This window comes from Rissa tridactyla, chromosome 3, assembly GCF_028500815.1.
Source record: "Rissa tridactyla isolate bRisTri1 chromosome 3, bRisTri1.patW.cur.20221130, whole genome shotgun sequence".
Lineage (NCBI taxonomy): Eukaryota > Metazoa > Chordata > Aves > Charadriiformes > Laridae > Rissa > Rissa tridactyla.
In genome coordinates, this window is record NC_071468.1 from 10155644 (window position 1) to 10178879 (window position 23236).

The 23236-nt window shown below is 52.4% G+C and overlaps 1 protein-coding gene across 3 annotated transcripts; it reads right to left on the reverse strand.

The window, feature by feature from the left end:
* Positions 1-875: 875 nt before the first annotated feature.
* Positions 876-23104, reverse strand: KLHDC3 (kelch domain containing 3). Of its 3 annotated transcripts, none has more exons than XM_054197426.1 (11): positions 22948-23104; positions 15849-16080; positions 13282-13458; positions 10902-11017; positions 9471-9542; positions 9031-9244; positions 8666-8752; positions 7335-7443; positions 2203-2276; positions 1726-1804; positions 876-1524 (listed from the first exon to the last, which is right to left on the reverse strand). In XM_054197426.1, exons 2-11 carry the CDS (start codon positions 16000-16002, stop codon positions 1458-1460), a joined length of 1149 nt encoding a protein of 382 aa, XP_054053401.1. In that variant the 5' UTR covers positions 16003-16080; positions 22948-23104; the 3' UTR covers positions 876-1457. The 3 variants fall into 3 exon arrangements, with proteins under 3 accessions (XP_054053401.1, XP_054053402.1, XP_054053403.1); XM_054197427.1 differs by lacking the exon at positions 22948-23104 and adding an exon at positions 21794-21928; XM_054197428.1 differs by lacking the exon at positions 22948-23104 and adding an exon at positions 20669-20866.
* Positions 23105-23236: the final 132 nt, after the last annotated feature.

Here is a 23236-nt window from a genome sequence, read left to right on the forward strand (position 1 = left end):
GGGAGACCAGGCCAGGGGTGCAGCACATCCCTGAGCCAGATGTGCTGTCCGCACACCCTGGCTCCCTTCAGGCCCCAGCCCTGCCATCGATGCTCATCACCCACCCCAGCGAGGCGCTGCCAATACATGAAGAACAAGCTCTTGTTGCAATTGTAGCGCCTTCTGTTCTCTTGCCGTGGGATTTTCACTGCTCTTGTGCCACTCCAGGCTGCTCTGTTGCACCCGCGTTGGCCACCTCTCGCAGGCTGAGGAGCCCAGGCACCTCTGCAACCCCGTGCCGCTGGATGAGCGGCACTTGACTCTGGCTACGTGCCAGCCCTCAGGGCACGGGAGATGGCTTGGGCTCTCTGCCACCCGTTCCTCGCACGCAGCTGCCACCATCTCTCAGCTGCCCTGTGACTCTGGCATCCCAGGGAACACCCTGAGCACTTCCCCGGAGTTCCCTGCCTTAGCTCTGCTGCAGTTGCCACCGGAGCTCTTCTTCACATCAGACAGTTCACCTCCACGGGAAGAGGCTCGGGCACAGCCCTCTGTGCCACTCGGGAAGGCTGCCCCAGGCATCCCTCCACCTCCCTCCCTGGTGCTGTGGGGCACCCACACCAGTCTTGCCCCTGCACCCACCTTCCCGAGGCAGCGCAGCCCAGGAGACACACAGAGTCTTCCTCCCTGCCCTCTCGCAGGGCAGCAGAGCCTGGGCAGGAGGCAGGCACGCAAGGGCAATGGGGGCCAGCTCCCCTTCTCCCACCCCAGCCAGGGCCGTGGCTCATACCAGCTGGTGGCCCACAGCAGCAGGGAAAAGCATGTGGTTTTGTCTCTCCCCTCCCACACCTTCTCTCCCCCCAGTTTGCCTGCTAGGACACACAGAGCAGCAGAAACCATGTCTGCCTCAGTGTTTATAAAACTCCCCCCAGTTACTGTTTTACAATGGGAGCTGGGCAGAGGGTCCAGCTGGGCCCAGGCTCCCACGTCAGGCTCAGCCTGGGGCTGGGGCCTGCCATCCGGTGCCAGGAAGATGGTCAGCGCTGGCAACTGCAAGTGTGAAGGTCCCTGCTCTCTCGAGGCAGCGCAGGAACAGTTCATAGCCCAAGGCCAAACCCAGGGCCATGGCTGGTGGATGGAGTTGATTCAGGCCCTTGGAAAGTGGCCAGGGACCAGGCCAGTATAGCTGCAGCTCCAAAGGCAAGGGGAAGGAAGGCAGGAGACGCTGGAGCCATCAGCCAGGAGGGGGGTTCACAGTTGTATTGCTGGGGCGAGCTGATTTCTTCCCTGGTGGCCTGCTCTGCCTGCACACTCGTGCTGCCCAAAGCGTGACAAGGGCAGAGGGAGGCCTGGCTAGGGCGAGACAGACTGAGCTCACGTGTTCCTTGCTTGAAAGGGCTAAAAACTCATGCAGGCAGTGGAGCAAGAGGTCAGTGTGTGGAGGGGTGAGGGCAGGGTGGTAGAGGAACAAGCCGGCGTCAGCCCTGGGAGGAGACGATGGGGCGGCTGATGGTGCTGTTTGTTGTCATGGCCGAGAGCTCCCATCTGCAACACACCAATGGGATACACTGAGAGAAAGCACAAACACAGGCCCCGTGGCTGGAGCAGCTCTGTCCCACGCCAGCCTCAGCTGTGGTCTCCACCCCAGCCTGCCCCCAAGCTGTACAGTGCCCAGGAGGACGCCAGGCAGCCCTCAGCCAGGGCTGGAGGACCCACGGGGTGACCTCCCAGCAAGGCACACTGTACCTGATGTCGTGGGGAAGGCAGGACTGGTCCAGGCTGTACTGAATCACCGCCAGCTTACACAGCGTCTTTAGACTGGGGCCTGCGGAAAGAGGGCAGTTAGCCACTGGGCGCTATCGGGGTGTCCAGACATCATGCAATCAGTGCCACAGGGAACGGGGCAGAGCACCCCGCCCCCCCCTCTGAGGGGCAAGGCAGGGTGCACACCAGGGACAGGCTGGAGCGGTTTTCTGTGCTCCCACAAGAAGCCTGTGTGAAGGAGGGCGTGAAGAGCCGTGAGCCCAGCTCAGGCCTGCAAGCACAGCTGCATCTCTGGCTGCTCTGCCTTAAGCCACGTGCACCAGCCGGAGACAGCCGTCTGGCTCCTTAGAGGCAGGCACCTGGGGCCATGTAGGACATGGTATGGTGCTTCACAGCAGGGCCTGCTCACAGGGCACCCTGCAGTGAGAGGCACAAGCTGGGCAGGGAGCGCTCACATACTGAAGTCGAGGATGTAGAGATCCGAGTGATCCATCAGGTCAAATTCATCACCCATTCCCTCCTCTGGAGACGGGCTGCAGAAGCCAAGCAAAAGTGTGTCAGTCAGTGCCAAAACACTTGTACACCGGTTACGGTCCCTTGGGCTCGCCAAGGGCTGAGCAAGCCCAGGACTATTCCTGGCCTCCCTGCCCCATGCAGGGGCCCTCTGATCCCTCCTGTCCCCCAGCAGCACCCAAAGCCATCACTCTCCCAGCTCCTCGCAGAATAAGCAGAGCTGCACAGACACAGGAGGCAGAAACACGTGCCATCTCCTCTGCAAGCTGTAGCAGGGAATGGAGGAGCTACCTCCTCCTCCCACACGACCACAGTGATTCCAGCTGCGAGCCTCCCCGTCACCTCACCTGCCTCTGTTACTTTGCTGCACCTCCAAACACAGGTCCCACTCTGCAGGGAACATCCCTGTTCCCTTCTTGTGCCCTGACCAGCCTCTGGCTGGTTTCGCACCCCTCCTTCCCCAGGTACCTCCCAAAACACTCTCCAACAACTGAGCAACCCTGGGGCCTTCCCCAGAACTGTGGCAGCCACCCTCGGGGCATGAGGAGGGTGCTGGCAAACAGCTGCCTCCAGAGCTGAAGCTTGTTTTGGGGCTCTATTTGCTCCGCAATTTCAGTGGATCCAACCCTCCAAAGAGTTCCAAAGAGCTCTACTCAGAGAGGCAAAGCTGAGCCCTGGGATGAGGCTGAGCATGACCCTGAGCAGGCTGGAGCAGGATGTTACAGCATCACCTGGAGAACTCAGCGCACTGTTGGAGACTAAGCGGCTTCACAGCAATGCTGTATCATAGAAGGCTGCCCTAGTAACATGTGAGGAAACACATGCAGATAAAACCGCCTGGGCATGGAGGGGTCAGCCCAACCCTACCTGGCCCTGAACACCACATGGGACAGCATGGCACAGCCCACACCATGTCTTTTTACAGACCACAGGCCAGCTTCACTTCATGGCCAAGGGGAGGCATGCAATGGGAAATGCAAGAATTTGGGAGAACATCACATGGGATAGGCAACTGATTTAGGAAGAATCAGACACCACACAGCGGCACAGTACAAAGTCAAAAAAGCTGTGCTGGTGTCCCCAGTGAGGTAGGGGAGATAAGCTGGAGACCCAAGAGGACTTTTTGCAAGACTCTAGTTGTGCTGCAGGATCACAGATCATGGGAGCCATGACCTATCTCCAGAGATAGCGGCAGACTCAGCAAGTAGCAATCCAATTTTTCTGCGACCTGCAGAAGCAACAAAAGGAGCCATATGCAGCAGGCAACACTGCTTTGCTCTCCCTGCCCACCTCAGCTCTAGCTTCCCATGGCTGCATGAAACATCTGCAGACTGCCACATGCCATATGTTACTCGTGAGTCATGCCATGTGTCCTGGTTTGCCCAAACCATGACACCATGGAAACCTGTGAGCTAGATTCCCGTCTGTAAGCTCCCAGGAGCGCCGATGCTGCTGGGGACCGAGGCAGCAACGCACTGTACCCCGTTGCCCCAGCACTGCAGTGAGCCGGAGCGTGATAAGCCAAGCTGCTTTCTCTGAGGACAATATGGAAGGTGCTTTGCAGAAGTTCAACTTTTTCTACAGAGGAGCAAAAGCAGCATCAGAGAATAAGCACCTGATGCAGACACTGAGGTCTTCACCTGGCTTAGCGGCAGCTCTTCCTCTCTTTGTCCGCAATGGCCATATGTAGCTGCTGCATTAGCAAAAACTCTCCAGCAAAAGCCCACAGGTTAGCAACCTGCAGCCAGGAAAACATTCTATTTTATTAGCTTGCATTCCTCTGACTAGGCCAGCAGCTGGACTGCTTTTGGGTTCTGCTGCATGAGCTGAAGTTGTGTGCCAAGCACAACAGCACAAGGTTTGAAACAGATTGTGCCCAGCCACACGCTGCTCATTGCTCCAGTTCTCACATGGTTAAGATCTACTTGCAATTATTTCAGCACGGCCATGGAGATGTTGTAAGAGAAGTGCAGAGAAAGCAGCTAGGAAACATCCGCATGGCAGGGCAAGCACAGACATTTCTCAGTCTGGTTCAGGAATCACTGTGGGCTCCAGCCACAGCTCCCTGGTTGTGCCAAAATGGGGACAGCGTTTCGGAAGACGGTAATTGAGCATGTGTCATGCACTGGTCAGTGCAGCAGTCATTTTAAACCAATCCCAATTTGCTGATACTCCCATCTGTTGTTGGTCCTGGATTGCTGGTGAGGAGCTATCACTTCAGGCATTTCTCAGGAACAGCCTCACCTATGATTTCCTGCCTCTGCGGTCTCGATGGAACAGCCAAAGCACCTGAGAGACTGGTCACTCCATCCCACAGCACAGAGACACCAGTCTGTGCTGGAACAGTAGTGCTTGGACCAGAGGAAAGCACTCCCATGGCTGATGGCCAGTTGGAGAATTTGAAAGAAAGGAAAGGTGGTTTAAGTCCTGCTTTGGTTTGCGACAAGGCCATTTAGCATGTCCTCACTCCTTAGCTGGGACCTCATGCAGTGACTTCTCACCCCGGTGTCACTTGTTTCCCCACCTATGATCATTAGGCTTCACATCTCACGGGATGCGTGACCCTGACCCCCCCCCACCCCAAGTTCCCACAACCCCAGCACAAACTGCAGGGCACAGCTCACTGCTGGCAGAGAAGACCTGTTGCTGATGGGTCCCATCTGCCCGGATACAGGCAAGAGCCCCTTTAATTCCACCCCTGCGTGCTCACCACGCCACAATCTAATCTCACATCCACGTCACAGGAAACCCTAGACCATCCCTTATCTTTCAAAGGAAAGCCAGCAGGCACCCTGTCTGTGCTTTTAATCACCAAACTGCAAGCAGCTAGGGAAAGCCTGGAGTTCAAGACCAGGAGAACCGCAGCTCCCAGACAGCAGGGCACCCCTTTGCCAGCCAGAGCCCAGCAAAACTGCTCATTCCAGCTGCTCAGCAACTCGGCATGTCAGCAAACGCTCCTGGGCCTTGCACCAAGCACCCAGTGAGAGCCCCTACGCCCTCAACAGAGCCAGGCATTTCTAAGCTTTCTCAGGGAAAACACAGCCTCAAGCCGAACCTGGAAGGGCATCTGTTCAGCTAAACTCTTGTTTTATAGCAGCACATCTTCCCCTCGTTCTCCCTTGTGGATGATCTCTGCATGCTTAAGTGCTGGTGGGTTTGGGAGGAAACCAGACCGGGGCCCCAGCTGTGACGCAGCTAACAGGAACACTGAGCTTAGTGTTACATGACTCCTTGGTCACTTAAATGGGACACAAGCGACGGAATTGCTGCTGGCCACAAAGAGAGACCACAGCTGGGGCAAAAAGACCAAGCTCTGGGCAGGACTACATTGAAGGCAAGAAACAGGACTACATAGGCAAGAAACTAAGCATTTGGGTGCCACAGGAGCAGACACCCTGCAAAATGCCTCCTGAACAGTCTACAGCGTACATGAATCCTGTAAGGGAAGGCAGGACACAAAGGGGTTTTGCCGGCTCATCCTCCAAGGAGCTTTGGCAGATCCCCCTCCCCCTTCCCGGGCAGGGAGCACAGGTCAGGAGGCAGACCACAGGGAGTTCTCCATTACAACGACTTCCTGGAAAACTTCTTATCTCGCCAGGCAGCTCCAGAATACACCTGATAACTGTTACAGGAAGCAAGCACAGTACCCACCCCCCCTCCCCAGCCTGCAAGACCCTGCCTCCAGTCCAAGCAGGCTGCATTCCCGTCTGCCAGCAGCTCTTTCTATCCCAAACTAGTGCTGGTGAACTGGCCTGCATTGGGGTTGAGTGTGGATTAAGGAACAAATTGAATACTGAAGTTGTTAGGTGGAAAAAGAGGTAAACCAAACCCAAAAGGCTGGTGTCAAATTTGTTGGGGTTTGCTAGCATTTCCTCAGATTGCCTGGGTTTAACATCAGAGTTCAGCTGCTGCTGTAACACAAATCCTCACTGCAGCATCTGAGAGCATCCAAAACTGCCATCAAGCTCTACCAGGCCTTCTATCACACAAAGCAGCACCCGGTATCTGTTGAGGAGACTGGATAAACTCAGCACCTCTGCACACCTCCCCTCCACTGAGCAGTCCCTCACACCCACGCAGACATTCTACAACTAACCGCACACTCCCAGCGCTCCTCGGGCCTGAAGGCCCTTCACTCCATCACACACTGCTATGGCCAGCCCACCAGCAGAACCTGCCCTGCCTCACCCTCTGCCCCAACATGTCTTTAGAAGTATTCCCAAAAAGCCACTGACGGTGTCCCAGAGAAAGCCCCAAAGCTTTCCAAACCATGTGGAGGGCTGAAAGCATTTCAGATGGCTCTGCAAGGTAGGTGCTGGCAAACAGGCTTCTGCTCCAGAGCTGCAATTTGTCATTCCAGACAGCATAGAGCGTGTCCTGGTGATGGGCCACTTCCTTTCTTTTAGCAGCTGTTAAGGCTTTTGGCCACAGCCAGCAGCCCTGCACCCTGACAGTATCACTTCCAGTGTTTGACAGCTAAATCCTTAACACCGGCTCCCTTTTGTGAATGGAAACTTTGCTAAGGATCACTGGCACAGAAGGGAATGTTGCCTTGTGGTGTGTATGGGCTCCTCAAACAGCTCCCAGCTGAGCCGACATCCCACTGCAGCTTGGCAGACACCACACTTGCTAATAGAAGAAAGAAACTCTGTTGGGAGAAGCAGGGCAGCAGAGATGTAGGGGAGGATAAGTCAGTCTGAGGTCTGCTACAGCACAGCAGGCTAGGATACTCGTCCTTCTGATGGCAGGATCTCCTCCCACCCCCTTCCCACCACCTCTTTCACAGAAAGCCTGACCACTGCACAACCCCTTCTGAACAGCACGTTACATACTGCTGCCTCTACTTGTACAAGGCTTGTCACCAGGTGCTTTACAAGCTTACATCACATCTTCCATCTCCCCGTTGGCCTTTTTCCAGAGAAGCCCTGAGCTGCGTGATTTCTTACACTTGTAAGGTAGACGGACAGTTGCCACGTGCCTCTAAAGTGCATCTGACTCCAGCACGGGTCACAGCATGAAGGGACACTGTGCTGCAGGGAATGGCAAACCCTCTCATGGAGCCACCCCACACAACTCACCTGGTGCCTCCAAAGAGAATGATTTTGTCCCCAACTCTGCAGCAGCACTGCCGGCGTCGAGGACATGGGCCCTTCCCCTTGGGCTCAATCTTCCTCCAAGAAAGAGAAACTACGGGGCAGAAAAGAGTGCACCAGCTTGTCACAAGAGCCTGGGCAAGATCCAGGTATAAGCAGGTTATGGATTTAAACAGATCACAGCAGAACAGGAGGCCCACTGCTCCACAGACACCAACTAGCCAACAACCACCCGCCCTGTCAACCTCCTCTTCTCGCTAACCTCAAAATGACGCGCTTCTGAGGTTGTTAGTGAAGTGTCGCTTAGATGCCAGGCACAGCCCTGGTGCTCTGCCTGCTGAGATGGCAGCTGCAGGTTTCGAAAGATCTGCCTTTCACTGGCAAAGCCGGAGCGCCAGGACCTGCGGGCTGCCCCGGCAGCAGGTCGGACATCACAGGGAGTTTGGTCCAGAGCAGAGCTCCAGGTCCCTTCCCCAGCACCCTGCTGCGGTCCGGATCAGGAGGGAGACCCGGGAGCCAGCTCCATCTGCTGGCAGCCAGTGTGAATGCAGAGCATCCTCGCAGAGTGGAGACTGCCAGGACAGCCTGGTTGAGGGAGGGGAGCGTGGGGAACTGAACCTGGTGGAGAAGACAGCTGCCTTTGTCCTTGCTGCTCTCTGTGGCAAGGATGCCGGGGGTGATTAATCACTAACACACACCACCAAAACCTTCAGGAGCTCTCGCACTAGCTCATACATCAGCTTGGGGAGCAGCAAGTTGGCTGCTCACAGGTAACTTTACAACGCAAAGCAATTAGCAAACAAAATCAGTCTAATGGACTGCGAAAAGTGTCTGAGGACTGAGGACCCCAAAACAGCTGACAGTTGACCAATACTCAGGGTACCAGCTGAAGAACCACCCCTTCTGCTGCACAGTTTGTTCTGGTACCAAGAGAGAGCAGGAGTGTGATCCTTCGGTTCAGGTTGAGTGGTTTCCGCAGCTACAGTCTCTCACTCCCCTAACCCCATTGCTTCCCCATAGCTTCTTTTCTGCCAACACTTCTCCGTATGTAAGAACAAGACAAAGTTTTGCCAACCACCCTTTGATTAGCTGTGTCTTTCAGCAATACTTCCTTTTCCACTTTCTACCTGAAATTTGGAGGCAGTCTGAGGAAGAACAGGGGTCCCAAGCATGGTAGCAAGTTCTTGGCCGTGCTGTCAGAAGAGCCTTTTCCCCCCAGGCTGGCTCCTAGCCCTTGGAGAGTACACTCCTCTGAGCGCTCACACACTTGAGGGCCTTGACCATTATTACTGCAAGAAGTTAAAAAGCGTAAATACCTGGATTGAATTTCCAGAGGTCGTGGAAATGTCTGTTCAGGCGTGCGTTGTAGCCACCAAATACATATAGCTCCCCATTGTAGCTGACTGTGGGGAGAAGGCATAGACATCAGTGTGCCACCCAAGGTAAAGCCCAGCAGGTCCCCTACCCAACATCAAACACAAAGCAAAGTGGCACTGGTTATCCACCTTCGCTTCACCACCTTCACGCGCAGGGCTACATGCAAGGCAGCAGCTTTCCACCGAAGCCAGGGTCTGTGCACCCCCTGCTAACCCACACCTCCACACAGCAGACCAGACATCCCTTCTGAGGCAGGCAGGAATTTCCTTCCCCCGTCTTCCTCTCTCAACAGACCCACACTCACACGCTGAATGGCTCCGCCGGCCTTCTGGGAGCACTGGAGTCGGAGGAGAGTCCAGCCAGGAATTTGTTTCTGTATCAAATACTTTGATGCGGTTGCAGTAGATCTCATTGTTGGAGTGAAATGGCCCAAAACGATCAGCTCTGCCACCAAATACATACATCTTTGTTCCAATAATGGTAGCTGAATGGAAGTCTCTCCAGCGAGCTGGTGTACCCTGCAGGGACAGAGTAAAACAGAACAAGAGAAAGAATGCAGATTACCCAGGGAGATGACACATCTTGATGGAGGAGTTGGGGTGGCTGCCTTCTCCTGGAGAACTTCCCCTCCTGCAGATCCCAGCCACAGCAGACAGAAGCTGTGAGACAAGCGTGGGCAGCCACCCCAGACAATAGCAGACATGAGACATCCTCCACAACTCAGAGCGAAAAGCAGACACTGACCTTGGCAGAAATTAAGGTCCACATCATGTTTGTGGTGTCCAATTTATGGATATCGTTTGAAAAGCAGTCGGCCTGGAAGACAACAGAGCAGCTTGGTCACAAAGGGACTGAGAAGCCTGGTCACACCTGGCCCCAGGAAGGATGCTGTCCTACAGACCTGGAGCATCCCTTTGGAGTCAGTACTTCCCAAGAGGCATGGTGCTTGCTCCAAAAAGTTAGGGTAGGCAGCACACTTGTCCCTTAGCAAGGGGGAGGCAAAGCCTATTTCTTCTTAAAGGTGTTCTGTATCTCCCTGCAGCTTTCCTATTTATTTGGTGCTCAGCTCCTCCCTCCAAGGCTGTCCTACAAACAATTCACAGCAGAATCCTGCTTCCACTCCATGCAGCAACAGAAGCAAGGGGGACTAACAGGACAGTCAAACTGGCTTTGCTAAGACCACCTGATGAGAGGTGGAAGCTGAGATTACTTCTAGGAAACTAAACACGCAGGAGCAAACACACTCGCGGCTCTGAGGATCCCACAAAACTCATCTGCGGCTAGCTGCCTGGAAGAGCCTGCATTCACACGAGCAGCACAGACTCCTGCTCCTCCATAGCAGCGCGACAGCTACAGGCTTGTTTGGTGTTCGTTAAAAACAAGCCACATGTGAGCTGCTCCTGCTGCTGCAATAAAGATCACGGATTTAGCACGCTATTGTCTTCAGAAGAGGGGGAATAACTCAGGGACTGCCATAACAGAGCCCCAGCTTTCTTCCAAATAAATAGATGTGACTTTGCACAGGTTTTATGGAGCTTGGTGATAGGCTGGAATGATATTTACCCGCTTGTTAAGATTAGCACATAAGGATTTGCTCAAAGGAGCATTAGACACACTGACAGCCAGTGCAGGATAACCTTTGGCTCAAGGTATTCTTAACGGGAGGGCAAGTGTTTCATGGAGGGGATCAGCAAGATGTGAAAGCAGGTAGAGAATACAGGGAACGTGCACCAGATTAGGACAAAACCTCACAGCAACACTGCAGACATTGGAAAGTGATTTTTCTGTCTCATTTCTCAACCAAATTAAAATAAATGTAGATCAATATATATTTATTAAAAATGTTATATATTTATCTATCTAAATCTGGCTGAGAAAAGAGCCAGAAAAAATTATATATAAAAATATCTATATTTTTACCTCTGTATATCTGTATGCATGGGGGAAGAAAAAAAAAAAAACCTCTACCATTTTTTTAGTCCTAATTTCCCAACCATCTTCTCTGCAAAACAATGAGCATAACCTGGGTAATTAATACCACAACTTTGCCAAGTTATAAAACGAAATCAACTGTGGACACTAATACGCCCCTGGATCCTGTCTCTACCAATGTCCTGGGTAGGAACACCCTCTTTCCCGACAGATTGCCAAATAACAGTTAGAGAGACTACTCACCAGCTGTTCATAGCCTCCAAAGATAAACATGCTCTTTGCCAGGACACAAGCCGAGTGCCCATCTCTTGCTCCTGGGACCATTCCAGACACCTTTGGCGTGAACCATTTGTGCGTGTCTGAAACAAAACAGGAGGCAATGCTAAGAAAATAAAGTAGATGTTGGGATGGGATAGCTCTTTACTACCAATTTTCATTTCTAAGACAGAAATCCTTCTCTCTTTCACACACAGCACCCGCTTCTCCAGAGAGGCTGCAAGCTTCTTCAGGCAAGGCTACCTGCCTGAGCCTCCCCAGAAGGGCAGGGTGACAGAGGTCTCAGCTCCCGGGCACGGCCAATGACTCTGCCAACCTGACAAACAGCTCACGTTTTAGTGTGAGTAGCACAGCACCGCTTGAGCAATGTTATTTTTATTGAATCTCTTGCAAAGTCTATTTGTGAGTCACGTGTCAACAACATTTACAGTTTCAATTACAACGAAGCAATGATGCTAAGCGGCTGAACTGACCTCATGGCGCGGATATGCTGACTAACTGACTGAGGAAAAACATCTCTCAAATCCAGGCAGAAGTCACTTAACCAGAAGCTCACCATGTCAACAGAGCTACTGTGAGCATCCCCACCTATGCAGCGCAGTTCTCCCTATCTTATCTGTTCCTCTTGTTACATTCTCATCCCATCTTCAAGCGGAGCCTTCCTCACTCTACACCCTTCACGGTTCCCTTCGCACTGCTCCCCGTGAGCCCGCACCAGTCAGATTCGGCCCCTTAGTCTGCACGCTCCAGGGGTTGGCTTGATTTAGGGGAGGACTTTAAATCCAGCTAGAGTTGTTCTCCATGCCAGGGCAACACGGAGCCAAGCCAGCGACTCACTGCCAAGCACAAACAGGCACCTGTCCCAAGAGCGCAGAGAGGCACAGATAAGCCCCAAGGCAGCAAGAGACATTCCCACCACCTTCCCTAACTGCTGGAAGCTGCCAAGAGCAGTGCTTATTTCAGGAAGAGTTAATGTTGGAGCCAAAGCAAAATTCTTTATGAGGATAACTTCTCTGAACTTGGCCTGCAGCCACAGCCACAGCCATCTAAGCTCCAGCTGGAACCAGACAAAGGGCCTTGCGAGGTCAACAGAATCCCTGGGCAGCCTCTAGTGAGAAAGCTGCAGTGGCTATCGAGTTCCTTTCCTTCATGGGGCTGCTTCCAAGCCCAGTCACACGGTAGCAGCAAGAGCTCATCCAAGTGCAACACATCACATTAGAGATGGAAAAGACCTCAACTTGTGATCTGCTCGGCACCCCAGGGGACAAAATTGCACTCAGTCAGGACTTTATCCAGCCTGATATGACTCTTACAGTGGAACTCACACCACAGATGCAGGACTGCGATGCCAGCCGCACTTTCCAGGATTGGCAGGGGACGGGCACAGCGCGTACAGACAGCTGCAGAGGGTTTGGACCAGGACTGAAGTCTGGCTTTTCCCTTAATTTTCACTTAATGCTAAAGCACTGGAGTTGGCAGGGAGACCAGGCAGCTCCCCCTACAAGGCCTCTGCATAGGCAGAGGTTTACTGATGGCTTCCCAGCTGCATGTGTCAGGGGAAGGGGGAGACCCTGTGCCCAGAAAGCAGCTCCAAGCTGTGAGGCATTTACTGGTGAAGAAGAGAACCCATGACCAAGCACCACAGCAAGCAGCTTCCTTGCAAGTCCAGCAACCCAGTTACTGGTCAGTATTTAGATGGACTTGCCTCCAGAATCCAGATGTACTCCCTTCCTTTCTTGACACTCCTGTCCACCCAGTTCCTGATGGTGCCTGTTTGCCCCAGGTGCTCCAGCAGCACTACGGAGAAGCCAACCAAAAGGCTCAAGGAGTTGATCTTTCAGGTTTATCTAACTTGACTCATGCCTTCCCTTATTTTGCCATCCCATCCCTGACTACTACTGTGTTTTATTCCTCACTCTCCTTCATGCTTTCAGAAAGAAGGACCACCCTGGTGAGGTACCACAATCCTTGAGAGCTCTAGCCCCTTCTTGTTGCAACCTTTAGCCACAGTAAAGGAATAATACATCACACAGAAAGAGCACTTCAGTCGTAGTTACTATTGGAGAGAGCACACAAAGCAAACAGAAAAATTAAAACCAGTTTCACTATCAGACAAGCTCAATAATCTTTGTTCAAAGGCTTTTACAGAGACTCAAGCATGCAGACATATTGGCCACCCTGCTGAAACAGCCAGCGACATCAATTCCCCATTTGCATCATTTACTCCAGACTATCACTTGTTGAGACTGTTGGAGAGCAAAACAAGCTGGAGAGCAGTGTGGTGGGGCAGAAAGAAGGTCTCATCAAAGGCAGTTGTGACAAGGAAGAGTAAGAAGCTGGAACTTACTGACATCAAAGGCATAAAGCACATTGCAGGCTCCCTCAGTGTCGTTGCGACCACCCCATATGTAGACGATGTCATCTATGAGCACTGCCGAGTGCCCATACCTCATGTAGGGCACCTCTCTCACATGGTCTCGGCTGTTTGTCCACACTGGAGGCAGCTTGATCCAGCGCAGAGACACTGAAAGCACAAGGTTAAGCCTATGTCAAATTCCAATCACGCTACATGTGCTCACAGGTCACAACCCATCCTGCACGGGTCTTTTTTGCCCCCCCATGACAAGGTTCAGAAGCAGTCTAGTAAGGAAGACAAAGTTGTCTCTGACCCTGAGTAGTAGCTAGTTAAGGAATACAGAAACACAGTTTTCCACAGGCCCCTGTCGCAGGTGAGATTACAGAAAGCACTGGAGGACCAGAGGACTCTGGACAGAAATAGGCTCCATTCCACATCAATTACACAGAAGACGTTTCCACACTGGTTCATCCTAGACTGTGACTGAAGGTGTAACACACACACACACACTAAAAAAAAAAAATAGGGAAAGGAAAAAGAAAAAGTGCAGAGGTGCTAACGAATGCAGACACTACTTCAGGCTAGTGGCATTTCTGAAGAGACTCAAAGCTGGAAGAATGGGCAGCACAGGAATAATTCACTGCAGCAACATGCAAGGGAGCCCACCTGAAGGTATCATTTGGACTTGCAGTAGTGCAGTTTAAGTAAACCAATGCAGCAGCTTTGTAGCAAGAGGGCTTGTTTGCTTTTGTTTTGGTTTTTAAGCTTGATGAGCAGCTGAGATTTTAAGCAGATGAGACAGCTGTCTGTCTGCTTTACCCCCATCCATACCTTGAGTTCTCCCTGCTAACCTCATATTACTAATAGGAGTTCCTTGTGATTACAGGGTCTCCTTCCTCGCAGCCTGTATGTCATGTTCAGCAGTCGCCAGAGCAGTCAACAGGTATTACAGGGTTTAATGACAGTGCAAGAGTCACTGCGAGTGTTACATGGCCATTACATAACAGCACCCACGCACCCTACCTCTACCACACGTACAGCCTCCGGTTTTGTTTTCAACACGGAGGTAACACAAAATACAGCAGAAAACAGTCTGCAGTTCCCCTGAAACAGTAACATAGGGAAAGGGAAAGGGTCAGGCAGCTTAAAAGGTGAGGATCTACCCCAGAGGCAGAAAGGGTACCGAGGAAGCCCAGGCAATGCTAAAGTCAAGCTCGATGGGATGTTCCCTACCTAAAACACAGTCTTCCTCTTTGAAAGATTTAAAGAAATAATTCAAAATCTGGTATCTTGGCTTTAGCACTGGAACCTGGCAATGCTAACTGAGCAAGGGCTTGGGAAGCCAGTGCCACCTCCCAAATGGTGGCTGCAACATCATGACCCTTTAATACTTGGGAGTGGTAAGAATGGAAGCCAATGCAAGAGCATTCCTTCGGGCACAGTAATTATGCTTCCACCATAAGACCAGTGCTCTACTGTCACGTTTTACAAGCTACAACATTCAACTGTCTTGAGTGCAAGAGCCCAGTCTCTCTGGACAGAGGTGAATGCCTTTGTTCACAAGATCCTGAGCTACGCTCCCCTCTATGCTGTGAGCAGGTCACCTTGGCAGCCCTGTGTAACCAAGGCCTTTATCCACTACTGCACAAGTCGGTCTTCTCCACAGTCAGATTTAGAGGAGTGAATTCGCTGCATCTTACAGACAAACTAGTTTTATCTACATGCCACCTGCACATGAGGATAGTGTTCAGCACGCTGTCCAGACTGCGCAACTGGTCATTGGCTCTCCGCTCTTGTCTCTGTTCAGCTGGACCCATTCAAGCACCTGTGCATTTTTTCAGCCACCTGCCTATTCATGGACCAGCTCAGTAACCTCTTCAGTTCAAAGAGCACTGAATCAAGACATACAGACTCACCCAGCACAGTCACGGCTCCACGCTCAGCCTCCTGACAGATACCGGCTACCCTACAGAAATGACTCCAGCTCCCGTTGCTTTGCTAAGCCACATTGTGAATCTGCATCATAGCTGCTACCAAAACGACAAGACCTCCATCCTGGTCACATGCCCCTACTGACTCCATCATGCTGACAGCCGTTGTCAGCTGTCCCCACAGGGAAACAGCTCTGGAGTCTAAACCTGGAGACTTAACTGGATGCACTGGCTCCCACCCTATCCTTTCCATACTAGGGGCAGCCGAGCATGGTCATGCTACAAACTGGATGGGGGACCTGGGCCAGGTAAATATTGCCTTTTCGCACCTAGTTGAGTTAGTGTTCACAGAGAAAAAAGACAAACCCAGCCATTGGTTATGTGGTTACTTCTAGGGAGTCCTTACCCTAGCAGTCTGCTGATCTACAGCCCCTCTGAGCCCTCCCCCTGCAGCTGAAAATACAGGGCTGCACAAGGGAAGAGGCTCCCATCTAAACTGGTACATTTTTTGGAAATCAGAGTCAGACAGCATGTTACAGAGTATAAATTGTTAAGCAGCAGTGGGCAAGAAAACTAATCGCAGAGTCCAGCAACCCACTCCTTCGTGCACCACAAGGACACATTTACCTGCATTGAAAACATGGACGTCAATCTGCCGCAGAGTCTCATAATCTTCTCCGGAACAATATCCGCCAAAGGAATAGACCTTGTGCCCAACGGCTACGGCCGCGTGGTTCACCCTCCGCGGCCCACCTTCCAAGTGCACTGCCCACCGTAGCATTCCTCCCTGCAAGCCAGTCTTCAGGGTCCCCAGCGCCACAGCCGCATGCTTCCTGGGCCACCACGATGTCACCTGGCTCTGCAATAGAGACAGAATGCTAAAATAACGTGATCAATCTCGCAGGTCTTCCTACCTGCCTTGAATGCCATCTACAAAGGTCACATTTCCATATCCTCACTCATCTGCCTCCCAACTGGAGATGGTTTTACTCTCCCCTTGGGAAGGGGACACAAGGCAGGTACCATGACCTGCACAAGGTTTGGAAGAGCAAGCAGAGATGCCCTCACTTACAAAAAAAACCCCAGGGTGGCTGTACAGGCAGCCCAAGCCAAGCACCTTTGGTGAAGGCAGCCAAGTGCTGCATACCCGGCCATGCCCCGGTCATGTACACACCAGAACAATTTGTCCGCATGAATGAAAACACAGAGCAAGAGCCAACTGTGAAGGTGAAAAGAACAGAGCCGGAGGGAAGAGAGCGTGCTCTTTGAGTCAGTCGTGAGAAACAGTAGAGAAAAATATTTAAAAAAGCCCCCAACACCCAAAGAACCACACCCACATAAGGCAATCGACTTCCCAGTGCCGGGGTGGAATACCACACTAGCATTTGGACTAATTGATTTGAGCATGAGGGCCCAGTTTAATTAAACATGAGAGAACAGAAACCTCCTAGCCTGTAGAGAAAGCTCTTTGCTAATAATCAGAATAAGGCCTTTTTCTCCCACAGCAAATCCAGGCATAACTACAAAAATTTTGTAAAATCATATCTCAGTTAAGAAACCGGTATGTTTCACGCTTCAGACAGATGGCTTAGATCGGCTCTTAGAGAAGTCACCCCGTCTGATCTTTGCAGATTCCCCTTTGGATCTGAGAATCTGGAGCACAGTCCTGCCCAGGTGCTTCTGAAAAAGCGGGTCAGTTCAATTCTTTAACAGTTTTCCCCCAGATGAAAAACAGCCATTAGAAGAGACGTCAGTGTTTCAGGCAGCCTAAAGAAAATTCTCTTTTTTATTGCTTGGTTCTACCTTCTTGGAAGATACAGTCAGTGCGCTCCCACCCCACCCCCAGTTTTAGCATTTGCAGAACGCAAAGACATTCACAGATGCCTTAGAACGAGGACTAAAATTCCTACACGTTTTCTCTATCCCTTTTCTTTTTGGGAAGTAGTGAGTTTTCACAAGGAGAACCTTCCTCCTGTTTAAGGTTTCTGATGTAGCTGGAGAGCAGCAAGACGGGGTAGCGCCATGCTGCTCTGCTCCACCAGGCCTCCCCCGGCCCTTCAGCCAAGCGGAACCACCACTCACAACCAGGCACCCCTATGGCCCGTCAGCAGACCGATCACCGCAGCATCTGGCCCACCTGCACAATTCTATTTTATCCCCACTTGGAGAAAGAGCCAGAGATGCAGCCCTACAGGGAGCTCCTGGCGTGGAGCAGAGCTCAGGCTTCCAGCTCCAGCCATGTGTTCTACAGCTGGTTCAAAACCACATCCAGAAACCAGGCGTCTCATTCCGGAACTCCTAAATCCCAGCAAAATTTGAGTAGTTCCTTTTTAAAAAGTTATTTCTTTTTCAAGTTGTTCCCAAGATAGAGACTGGCAGTCAGGGCATGGTCTGTACCTGAAAGTTACGGCAACAGGACATGTGCAAAGTCTGAACAGTGAGCATTCTGCAGTCCTACTTGTACCAGGCGAGCGCAGACCAAGGAATCCCTCCTGCGAAGCCACTGCTTCCAGCAACCACTTTAACCTAAATTGCAGTCAGCAACCCAGAAAGTCACATGGAGCTTTTCTCCAGCAGAGCTGCTCCAGAAGAGCCCAGGAACAGCCCCCCTCTGCTACAGGCCATGCTTCACTCCATGTCTTTGACCACCCCAAATTCAGATTTGTCAGGGTTTGATTTTTTTTTTTAAGCCAGGCAGCAGCTCTTGTACAAATCCTCCGCAAAGCTACAGAGTGGATGAGTTTCCATGGAGACCACCAAAGTCACCTCTCGGGCTATTTTGAAGGCTCCACATTTCTAAATCTGTTTCCTGCCTCAGTCATGAGTTATCACTGGAAAAAAAAAAATAAAATATCAAACCAATATTTTCCTCAAAATCACTTCTTGGTTAAATGACTCTGTAAGAGACTCCTCAAGGAGCTTAACTGGACTTTATTGCCAGTGTCAATATTTTCAACACCCTTCAGGCTGAGCCCCATCCTGGAAAATTAAGAGGATGACTCTTACTTCCAAGTTCTCCCCCTGGTTCCTCCTGGGGTAGAGGAACACAGCAGCCTGGCATGGCAGGCAGGCATCGTACCAAGACGCTTGCCTTTTTTGCCAGAAAGGCTGGGAAAAACTCTTCGTCACCCTTGGGAGCTCACTCAATCTGCGTGCCAAGGAGCAGGCTGCTGCCAGAGCAGGACACTGGTCCTTCCACCCCAACAGGAGCCAGCTACACTGCCTGAAGAACTTCATAATTAAGATTAGTCATAGGAAGACGGGAAACGAAGGCTGTACATCCTAAAACCTTAGTCTGGGGAACTGGGAGGCAGCAGCTCAAAGCCCAGCTGGTTACACTGTAGGAAGTGATGATGTTGTAGCAACAACATTGCAGTGTTGTTTCCTACAAATTACAATTCTTGGGAAAGGTTTTTCCAGAGGTGAGCCCTTCCCAGGAGGCAAGCGGTGGTATGCAGACCCGGGAGGTGATGGGGTTGAGGTTTCGCCTTGGCTTGGGACCGGGATACCCCTTCAGAGCAAACACAGAGCCCAGCCAGCGCAGCCTCTCGCTGCCGCTCGTCAGACCCAGGGCACGCAGAAACACTCATCCACTTTACAAAAAGAAAACAGATCAGCAGAGTGAAGCAATCCTTACATGATTATATATTAAAAGGCAAAGGAAAATACAGGATTTAACAAGCTGCCCGGGGTTTTTCCAAACCCGAGTGCTCTTCTCTACACTGTAACAAAAACATCCAGCCAGACTCCATCTTCCTCTTCTGCCACTGGCCATAACCCAACCCTGAAACTGTCACGTCTTCCGGCCTTCACCAAGCACTTGTTCTCCCCTTTTTGGCCACGCACAGGTCCACCCTGCTCTCCTCCCTGCACAGCCCCATCTCCCCAGGACGCCCCACTCCTCCCCGTGCTTTCTGCGCTTGGCTCCAGCCTCTCCTCTCCTGCCTTTTTTGGAAGTCGTTTCATTAGAGCAGTCTTCTGTCCCAAAGTCAACTTCCCTCCTGCAATTCCCCTCTCTGCACTATCTGCAAATACAAGTTAACTTTTTCCTCAAAAAGTGTGTTTATTTTCTGTCCTGCAACTATGCACCCTCTTAAGTTCCATTTCAGGTTTTGATTTCCAACAATTTATATGATATAAACGAGGAAATAAATACACCACTTTCTGACCTCATTCCTATGAGGACTTCTTAATAGAAGGCATTAATACACTTGACATTAGGCAGCGTTTCTTATATTTCTTTAAAGATTACACAGGGTATAGCCAGGGGGGAAAAGGGGAACAACAAAACCGATATGAAACAACTTACTAACAATTTTGCCAAAGTGTACAATGCTAACTTACGCAAAACACATTTTGTGATTTCACATTTAGGACACCGGCAACAGGGATGTAGGCTACAAAATGCAGAAATATTGATAAGAGGCAAATTGGGCCAGAGAACCGGGAGGGCACTGGCTGCAGGAGGCGGTACCTGTCCCAGCGCAGGCAAACCAGGTGCTTTCACTCCGCACTGCAAACCAAAGGGACGGTTAGTGACACTGACTTTCAACACGGATCAGAGGAAGGGCTTTCACACCGCAGAAAAATTAAGCTTGAATCGTTTAAGTCACAGAAGTTATTGCTACTGCCAAAAATCATCAGGGTAAGAGGAGAGTTGCCTTCTACAGGGATTCGTGCAGGCGCTGAGCTAAGCATGTGTCCCTTTTCGGGGTCCTGCTGAGCCACCCCTCTCCTCCCCAGAGCTGCACCTCTTTTAGAGCAGCCTCCGCGGTTCATTTGTGTCCACAGCAGAAGCTGGTTGAAGGTCTGAGGAATCTCCTTTGACTGATTTAGCATGTCCAGCTGGAACCGTGCCCAAACGTCCTCAGCAACTATGACCGCATGCTTATAGGGACACCACAAAGCTCCATCAAAACAAGCACAAGTTCCTTACACAACAAGAGAAGACATTTAAAGATTTTCTAGATGAAACAAAACCAATGAAACTGCACTCCCACATGCTCTGTTACCTCGGCATACGCTCCCTCACCTTAGATCAGGAAGCTCTGGCTGCCTCTCCGCCCCCAGCCTCAGCTGGGAGAAGCGAAGCACTGAGCATCCCGACCACAGACACACACATACACACACACTCGGGGTCTCTCCACAGAAGGACACGTGCTTCTGTTGAAGCCAATGCTTGCTTTCACTGACACACACACACCAGCTCTCCACTTCGCCTCTCCAAAAACTAATAGAACTTTTCATTTCATTTTGCACTTACACAGGCAGCAATCACGCAACCTTCACAACTCCCCATTTCCCTGGTCTGGCATAATCTATCCAGGGTTACAAGCAAACACAGAGAACAAAGAGAAATTTGGGTTGAAACCCTGATAGGACCCTGGTGGGTCCTGTCATTAATTGCCAGGAATAAGAATGCTTTTAAAAATCAGATTACACTTCACCTGCTGTTGAAGTACCCGACGCTGATGACGCTGGAAATGAAGTGAGCACAGCAATGAGTTGTTCCTGTGCCACTAAGCACAGGGAGGCTAAAATTAAAGAGCGCTCAAAACAACCTGCTGTGGTCCCACAGAAATGCCTGAAGCCCTCCACTGACCGTGCGCAGCACCACAAGCCCAGGTACACCCTTCCAGAGTAAGTGGTGCAACAACTGCTGCGCGGTGACCACAGACTGGCTCCGTCACTGCAGTCAGGCGTGACACCTGACCACAAGTGGAAGCTCACAGGTCTGTTAGCAGATAAATAGCTATGGACGCCCTTCAACACCTCCCTTGCTCTTCATCAGCGCCGACACCCAGCAAAGGGGAGCGCAGCAATTCACTTGGGGCATTTCCCAGCTAAGCAAGGAAACAACCAGATTTTAAGTCAGCTCTGTGTTCTTCAAATACAGCACCTACAGACAACACTCCCAAATCTCTGGCCGTGCTGTTGTCTGAAGATGCACACAACGCCCAGAACAACCGTCATCCTAACTGCCCCAGCTTATACCTATCGAGAGTCTACCAGCGTAGCATAGAGCCACCTGAGATCACCAGAAAAATCACTCAATGATTTCTCACTAGCACACCTTCCAAAATTGCTGTGGTGATTTGAGCAAAGTGGCATAGATAGGGGGGGAAAAAAAATATTAAAAAAAAAAAAAAAATCATGTTTTACAGTCAGATTTTTCAGTTGTTTGTTCTATTTGCTTTAGACTTTCTATTTTCAACCCCTACAACTAACTATGAAACATTTCATTCGAGGTAGAAAGCTACTGACCATCTCCAAGTACAGCAGCCAGATGATAATCTTAGAACAAAAACACACATCCTTGGATCCACTTCTTCGCACAAAGAACTCACTGGGCTGCCTCATTCCTCTACGCACACAGAAAGAAACCTAGAGCCATTTCCGAAAGCTGCTCAGATTAGCCTTGCTGCAGTCAATTCCCACAGCAAGGGGGAGAAACCCAGCAGAAACTGGCCCAGATTTTCAAGGTCTCGCTCTGTCACCCCCAGAATGACAGCACCACCCCAAGCAGAGCAGCCCAATGCCCCTGCAAAGTCTCTCCGGAGAGCAAATCCTACCGTGTGGCCGCCTCGGTCCTGTCTCCCAAAAGATGCCAGCCGCAAGGTTTAGTAACACTTAAAATAGCCCAGGCAGCTCACAGCAGTCCATATAGACCGTTCTATTTCAAGCACATCCAACTTACTGTTAGCGACAGCACGAGAACAACCCGCTTTCTTCACTCGTGCTTGACATTTATCTGATGCTTTGACTATTTATGCTAAGGCAGTGTGAAACTGCAAGCTTGCACATTCAGCGGCTCGGATGCTGGAAACGCAATCCCAGCACCCGTAAATGAGACGGTGCTAGAACAGACACCCTCCCCCCCCCCCTCACCCCGGCCCCGAGCTCGTTAACCGAGGAGGATTTGGAAGCTCACCTTAGACAGGGGAACCACCCTGCTCAGGCAGAAATTTATCCCGCTGTCCCTCCCTGCGGGCAGCGGCACCCCCTCCTTATTGTTGCCCGCATGTTTTGCCCACCCCGGGATGATTTTTGCCCAAAAGCCCAGCTGAAACTCCGCACCTACCCAGCGGACTTCTCCCTTTCCTCACCTTGCCCCCCAAACCCCACCGCCGCTTCCCCACAGAGCGTGCCCAGGTATCCCTTCACACACACATCTCCCCCCCCCCCGCCCCGCTGTTTCCCCCCCGCCAGGAATTTGCCTCGGCCTCTGGTCAAGCTGTTTGTGCCGTGCCGAGGGCGGCCGCCCCCGGGCGGGAGCGGGCTGAGGGCAGCCGAGGTGACAGCCGAGGAGGAGCCGAGCCTTTCCCCGGGGCTCACCGGTGCCGGCCTGGGCTCTGCCGGGGACCGGGAAGGCCCAGGCGCGGAGCCCCCGAGACCACCAACGCGGCCGAGCCCGGGGGGTGCGAGCCTCAACGGACTACAACGGCCGGGCCCCGCGGGGGCGGAGCGGGGAGGGCCCGAAGGCGGTTACGGCAGGGCCGGGAGCCCCGGTGGGGACCCGCCAGCCCCCGGGGGGCAGCGCCCCCCACACGGACCCCTCAGGGCCGCCCCGCGGCCGAGGGCAACCGGGGAGGGCGGCGGGCCCTGCCCTCACGGCGGGAGCTCGGCGGTAGCTCCAGCCCACCCCCGCCCCACCCGGTCCCCCACACAGCTCCGCCGGCACCCAGTCCCCCTAAGCCCCCGCTCCCCCTCAGCCTCAGCCCCGTACCTGGCGGCGGGAAGGCGGCCCGGCAGCACCGCTCCGACGGCCGCGCCCGCCGCTCCCTGGGACTTGTAGTCCAGCACCGCCCCGCCTGCCCTGGACGGCGGGCGCCCTCCCCCGCCGGGGCGGCACGGCCCCGCAGCGCCCTTCCGAGGGCGCCGGGTCCAGGCCCCACCGCTCCCAGGGGTGGCGCCTCGCCCTGCCCCTCCGCGGGCCCAGACCCCCCCCTTCCCCGTGCTGCGCCGGCCCCGCGGACGGACACGGTATCACACCGCCTGGAGGGGCCGGGGGCGGC

Excerpts from the sequence above, each read along its gene's own strand:
- KLHDC3 (XM_054197426.1), bottom strand. The coding sequence starts at position 16,002 with ATGCTACGGTGGGCAGTGCACTTGGAAGGTGGGCCGCGGAGGGTGAAC. Across the intron at positions 9,543-10,901 it reads TTGGAGGCTATGAACAGCTG|GCCGACTGCTTTTCAAACGA; the intron begins GTGAGTAGTCTC and ends GTTGTCTTCCAG. Across the intron at positions 2,277-7,334 it reads ATTCTCTTTGGAGGCACCAG|CCCGTCTCCAGAGGAGGGAA; the intron begins GTGAGTTGTGTG and ends TGGCTTCTGCAG.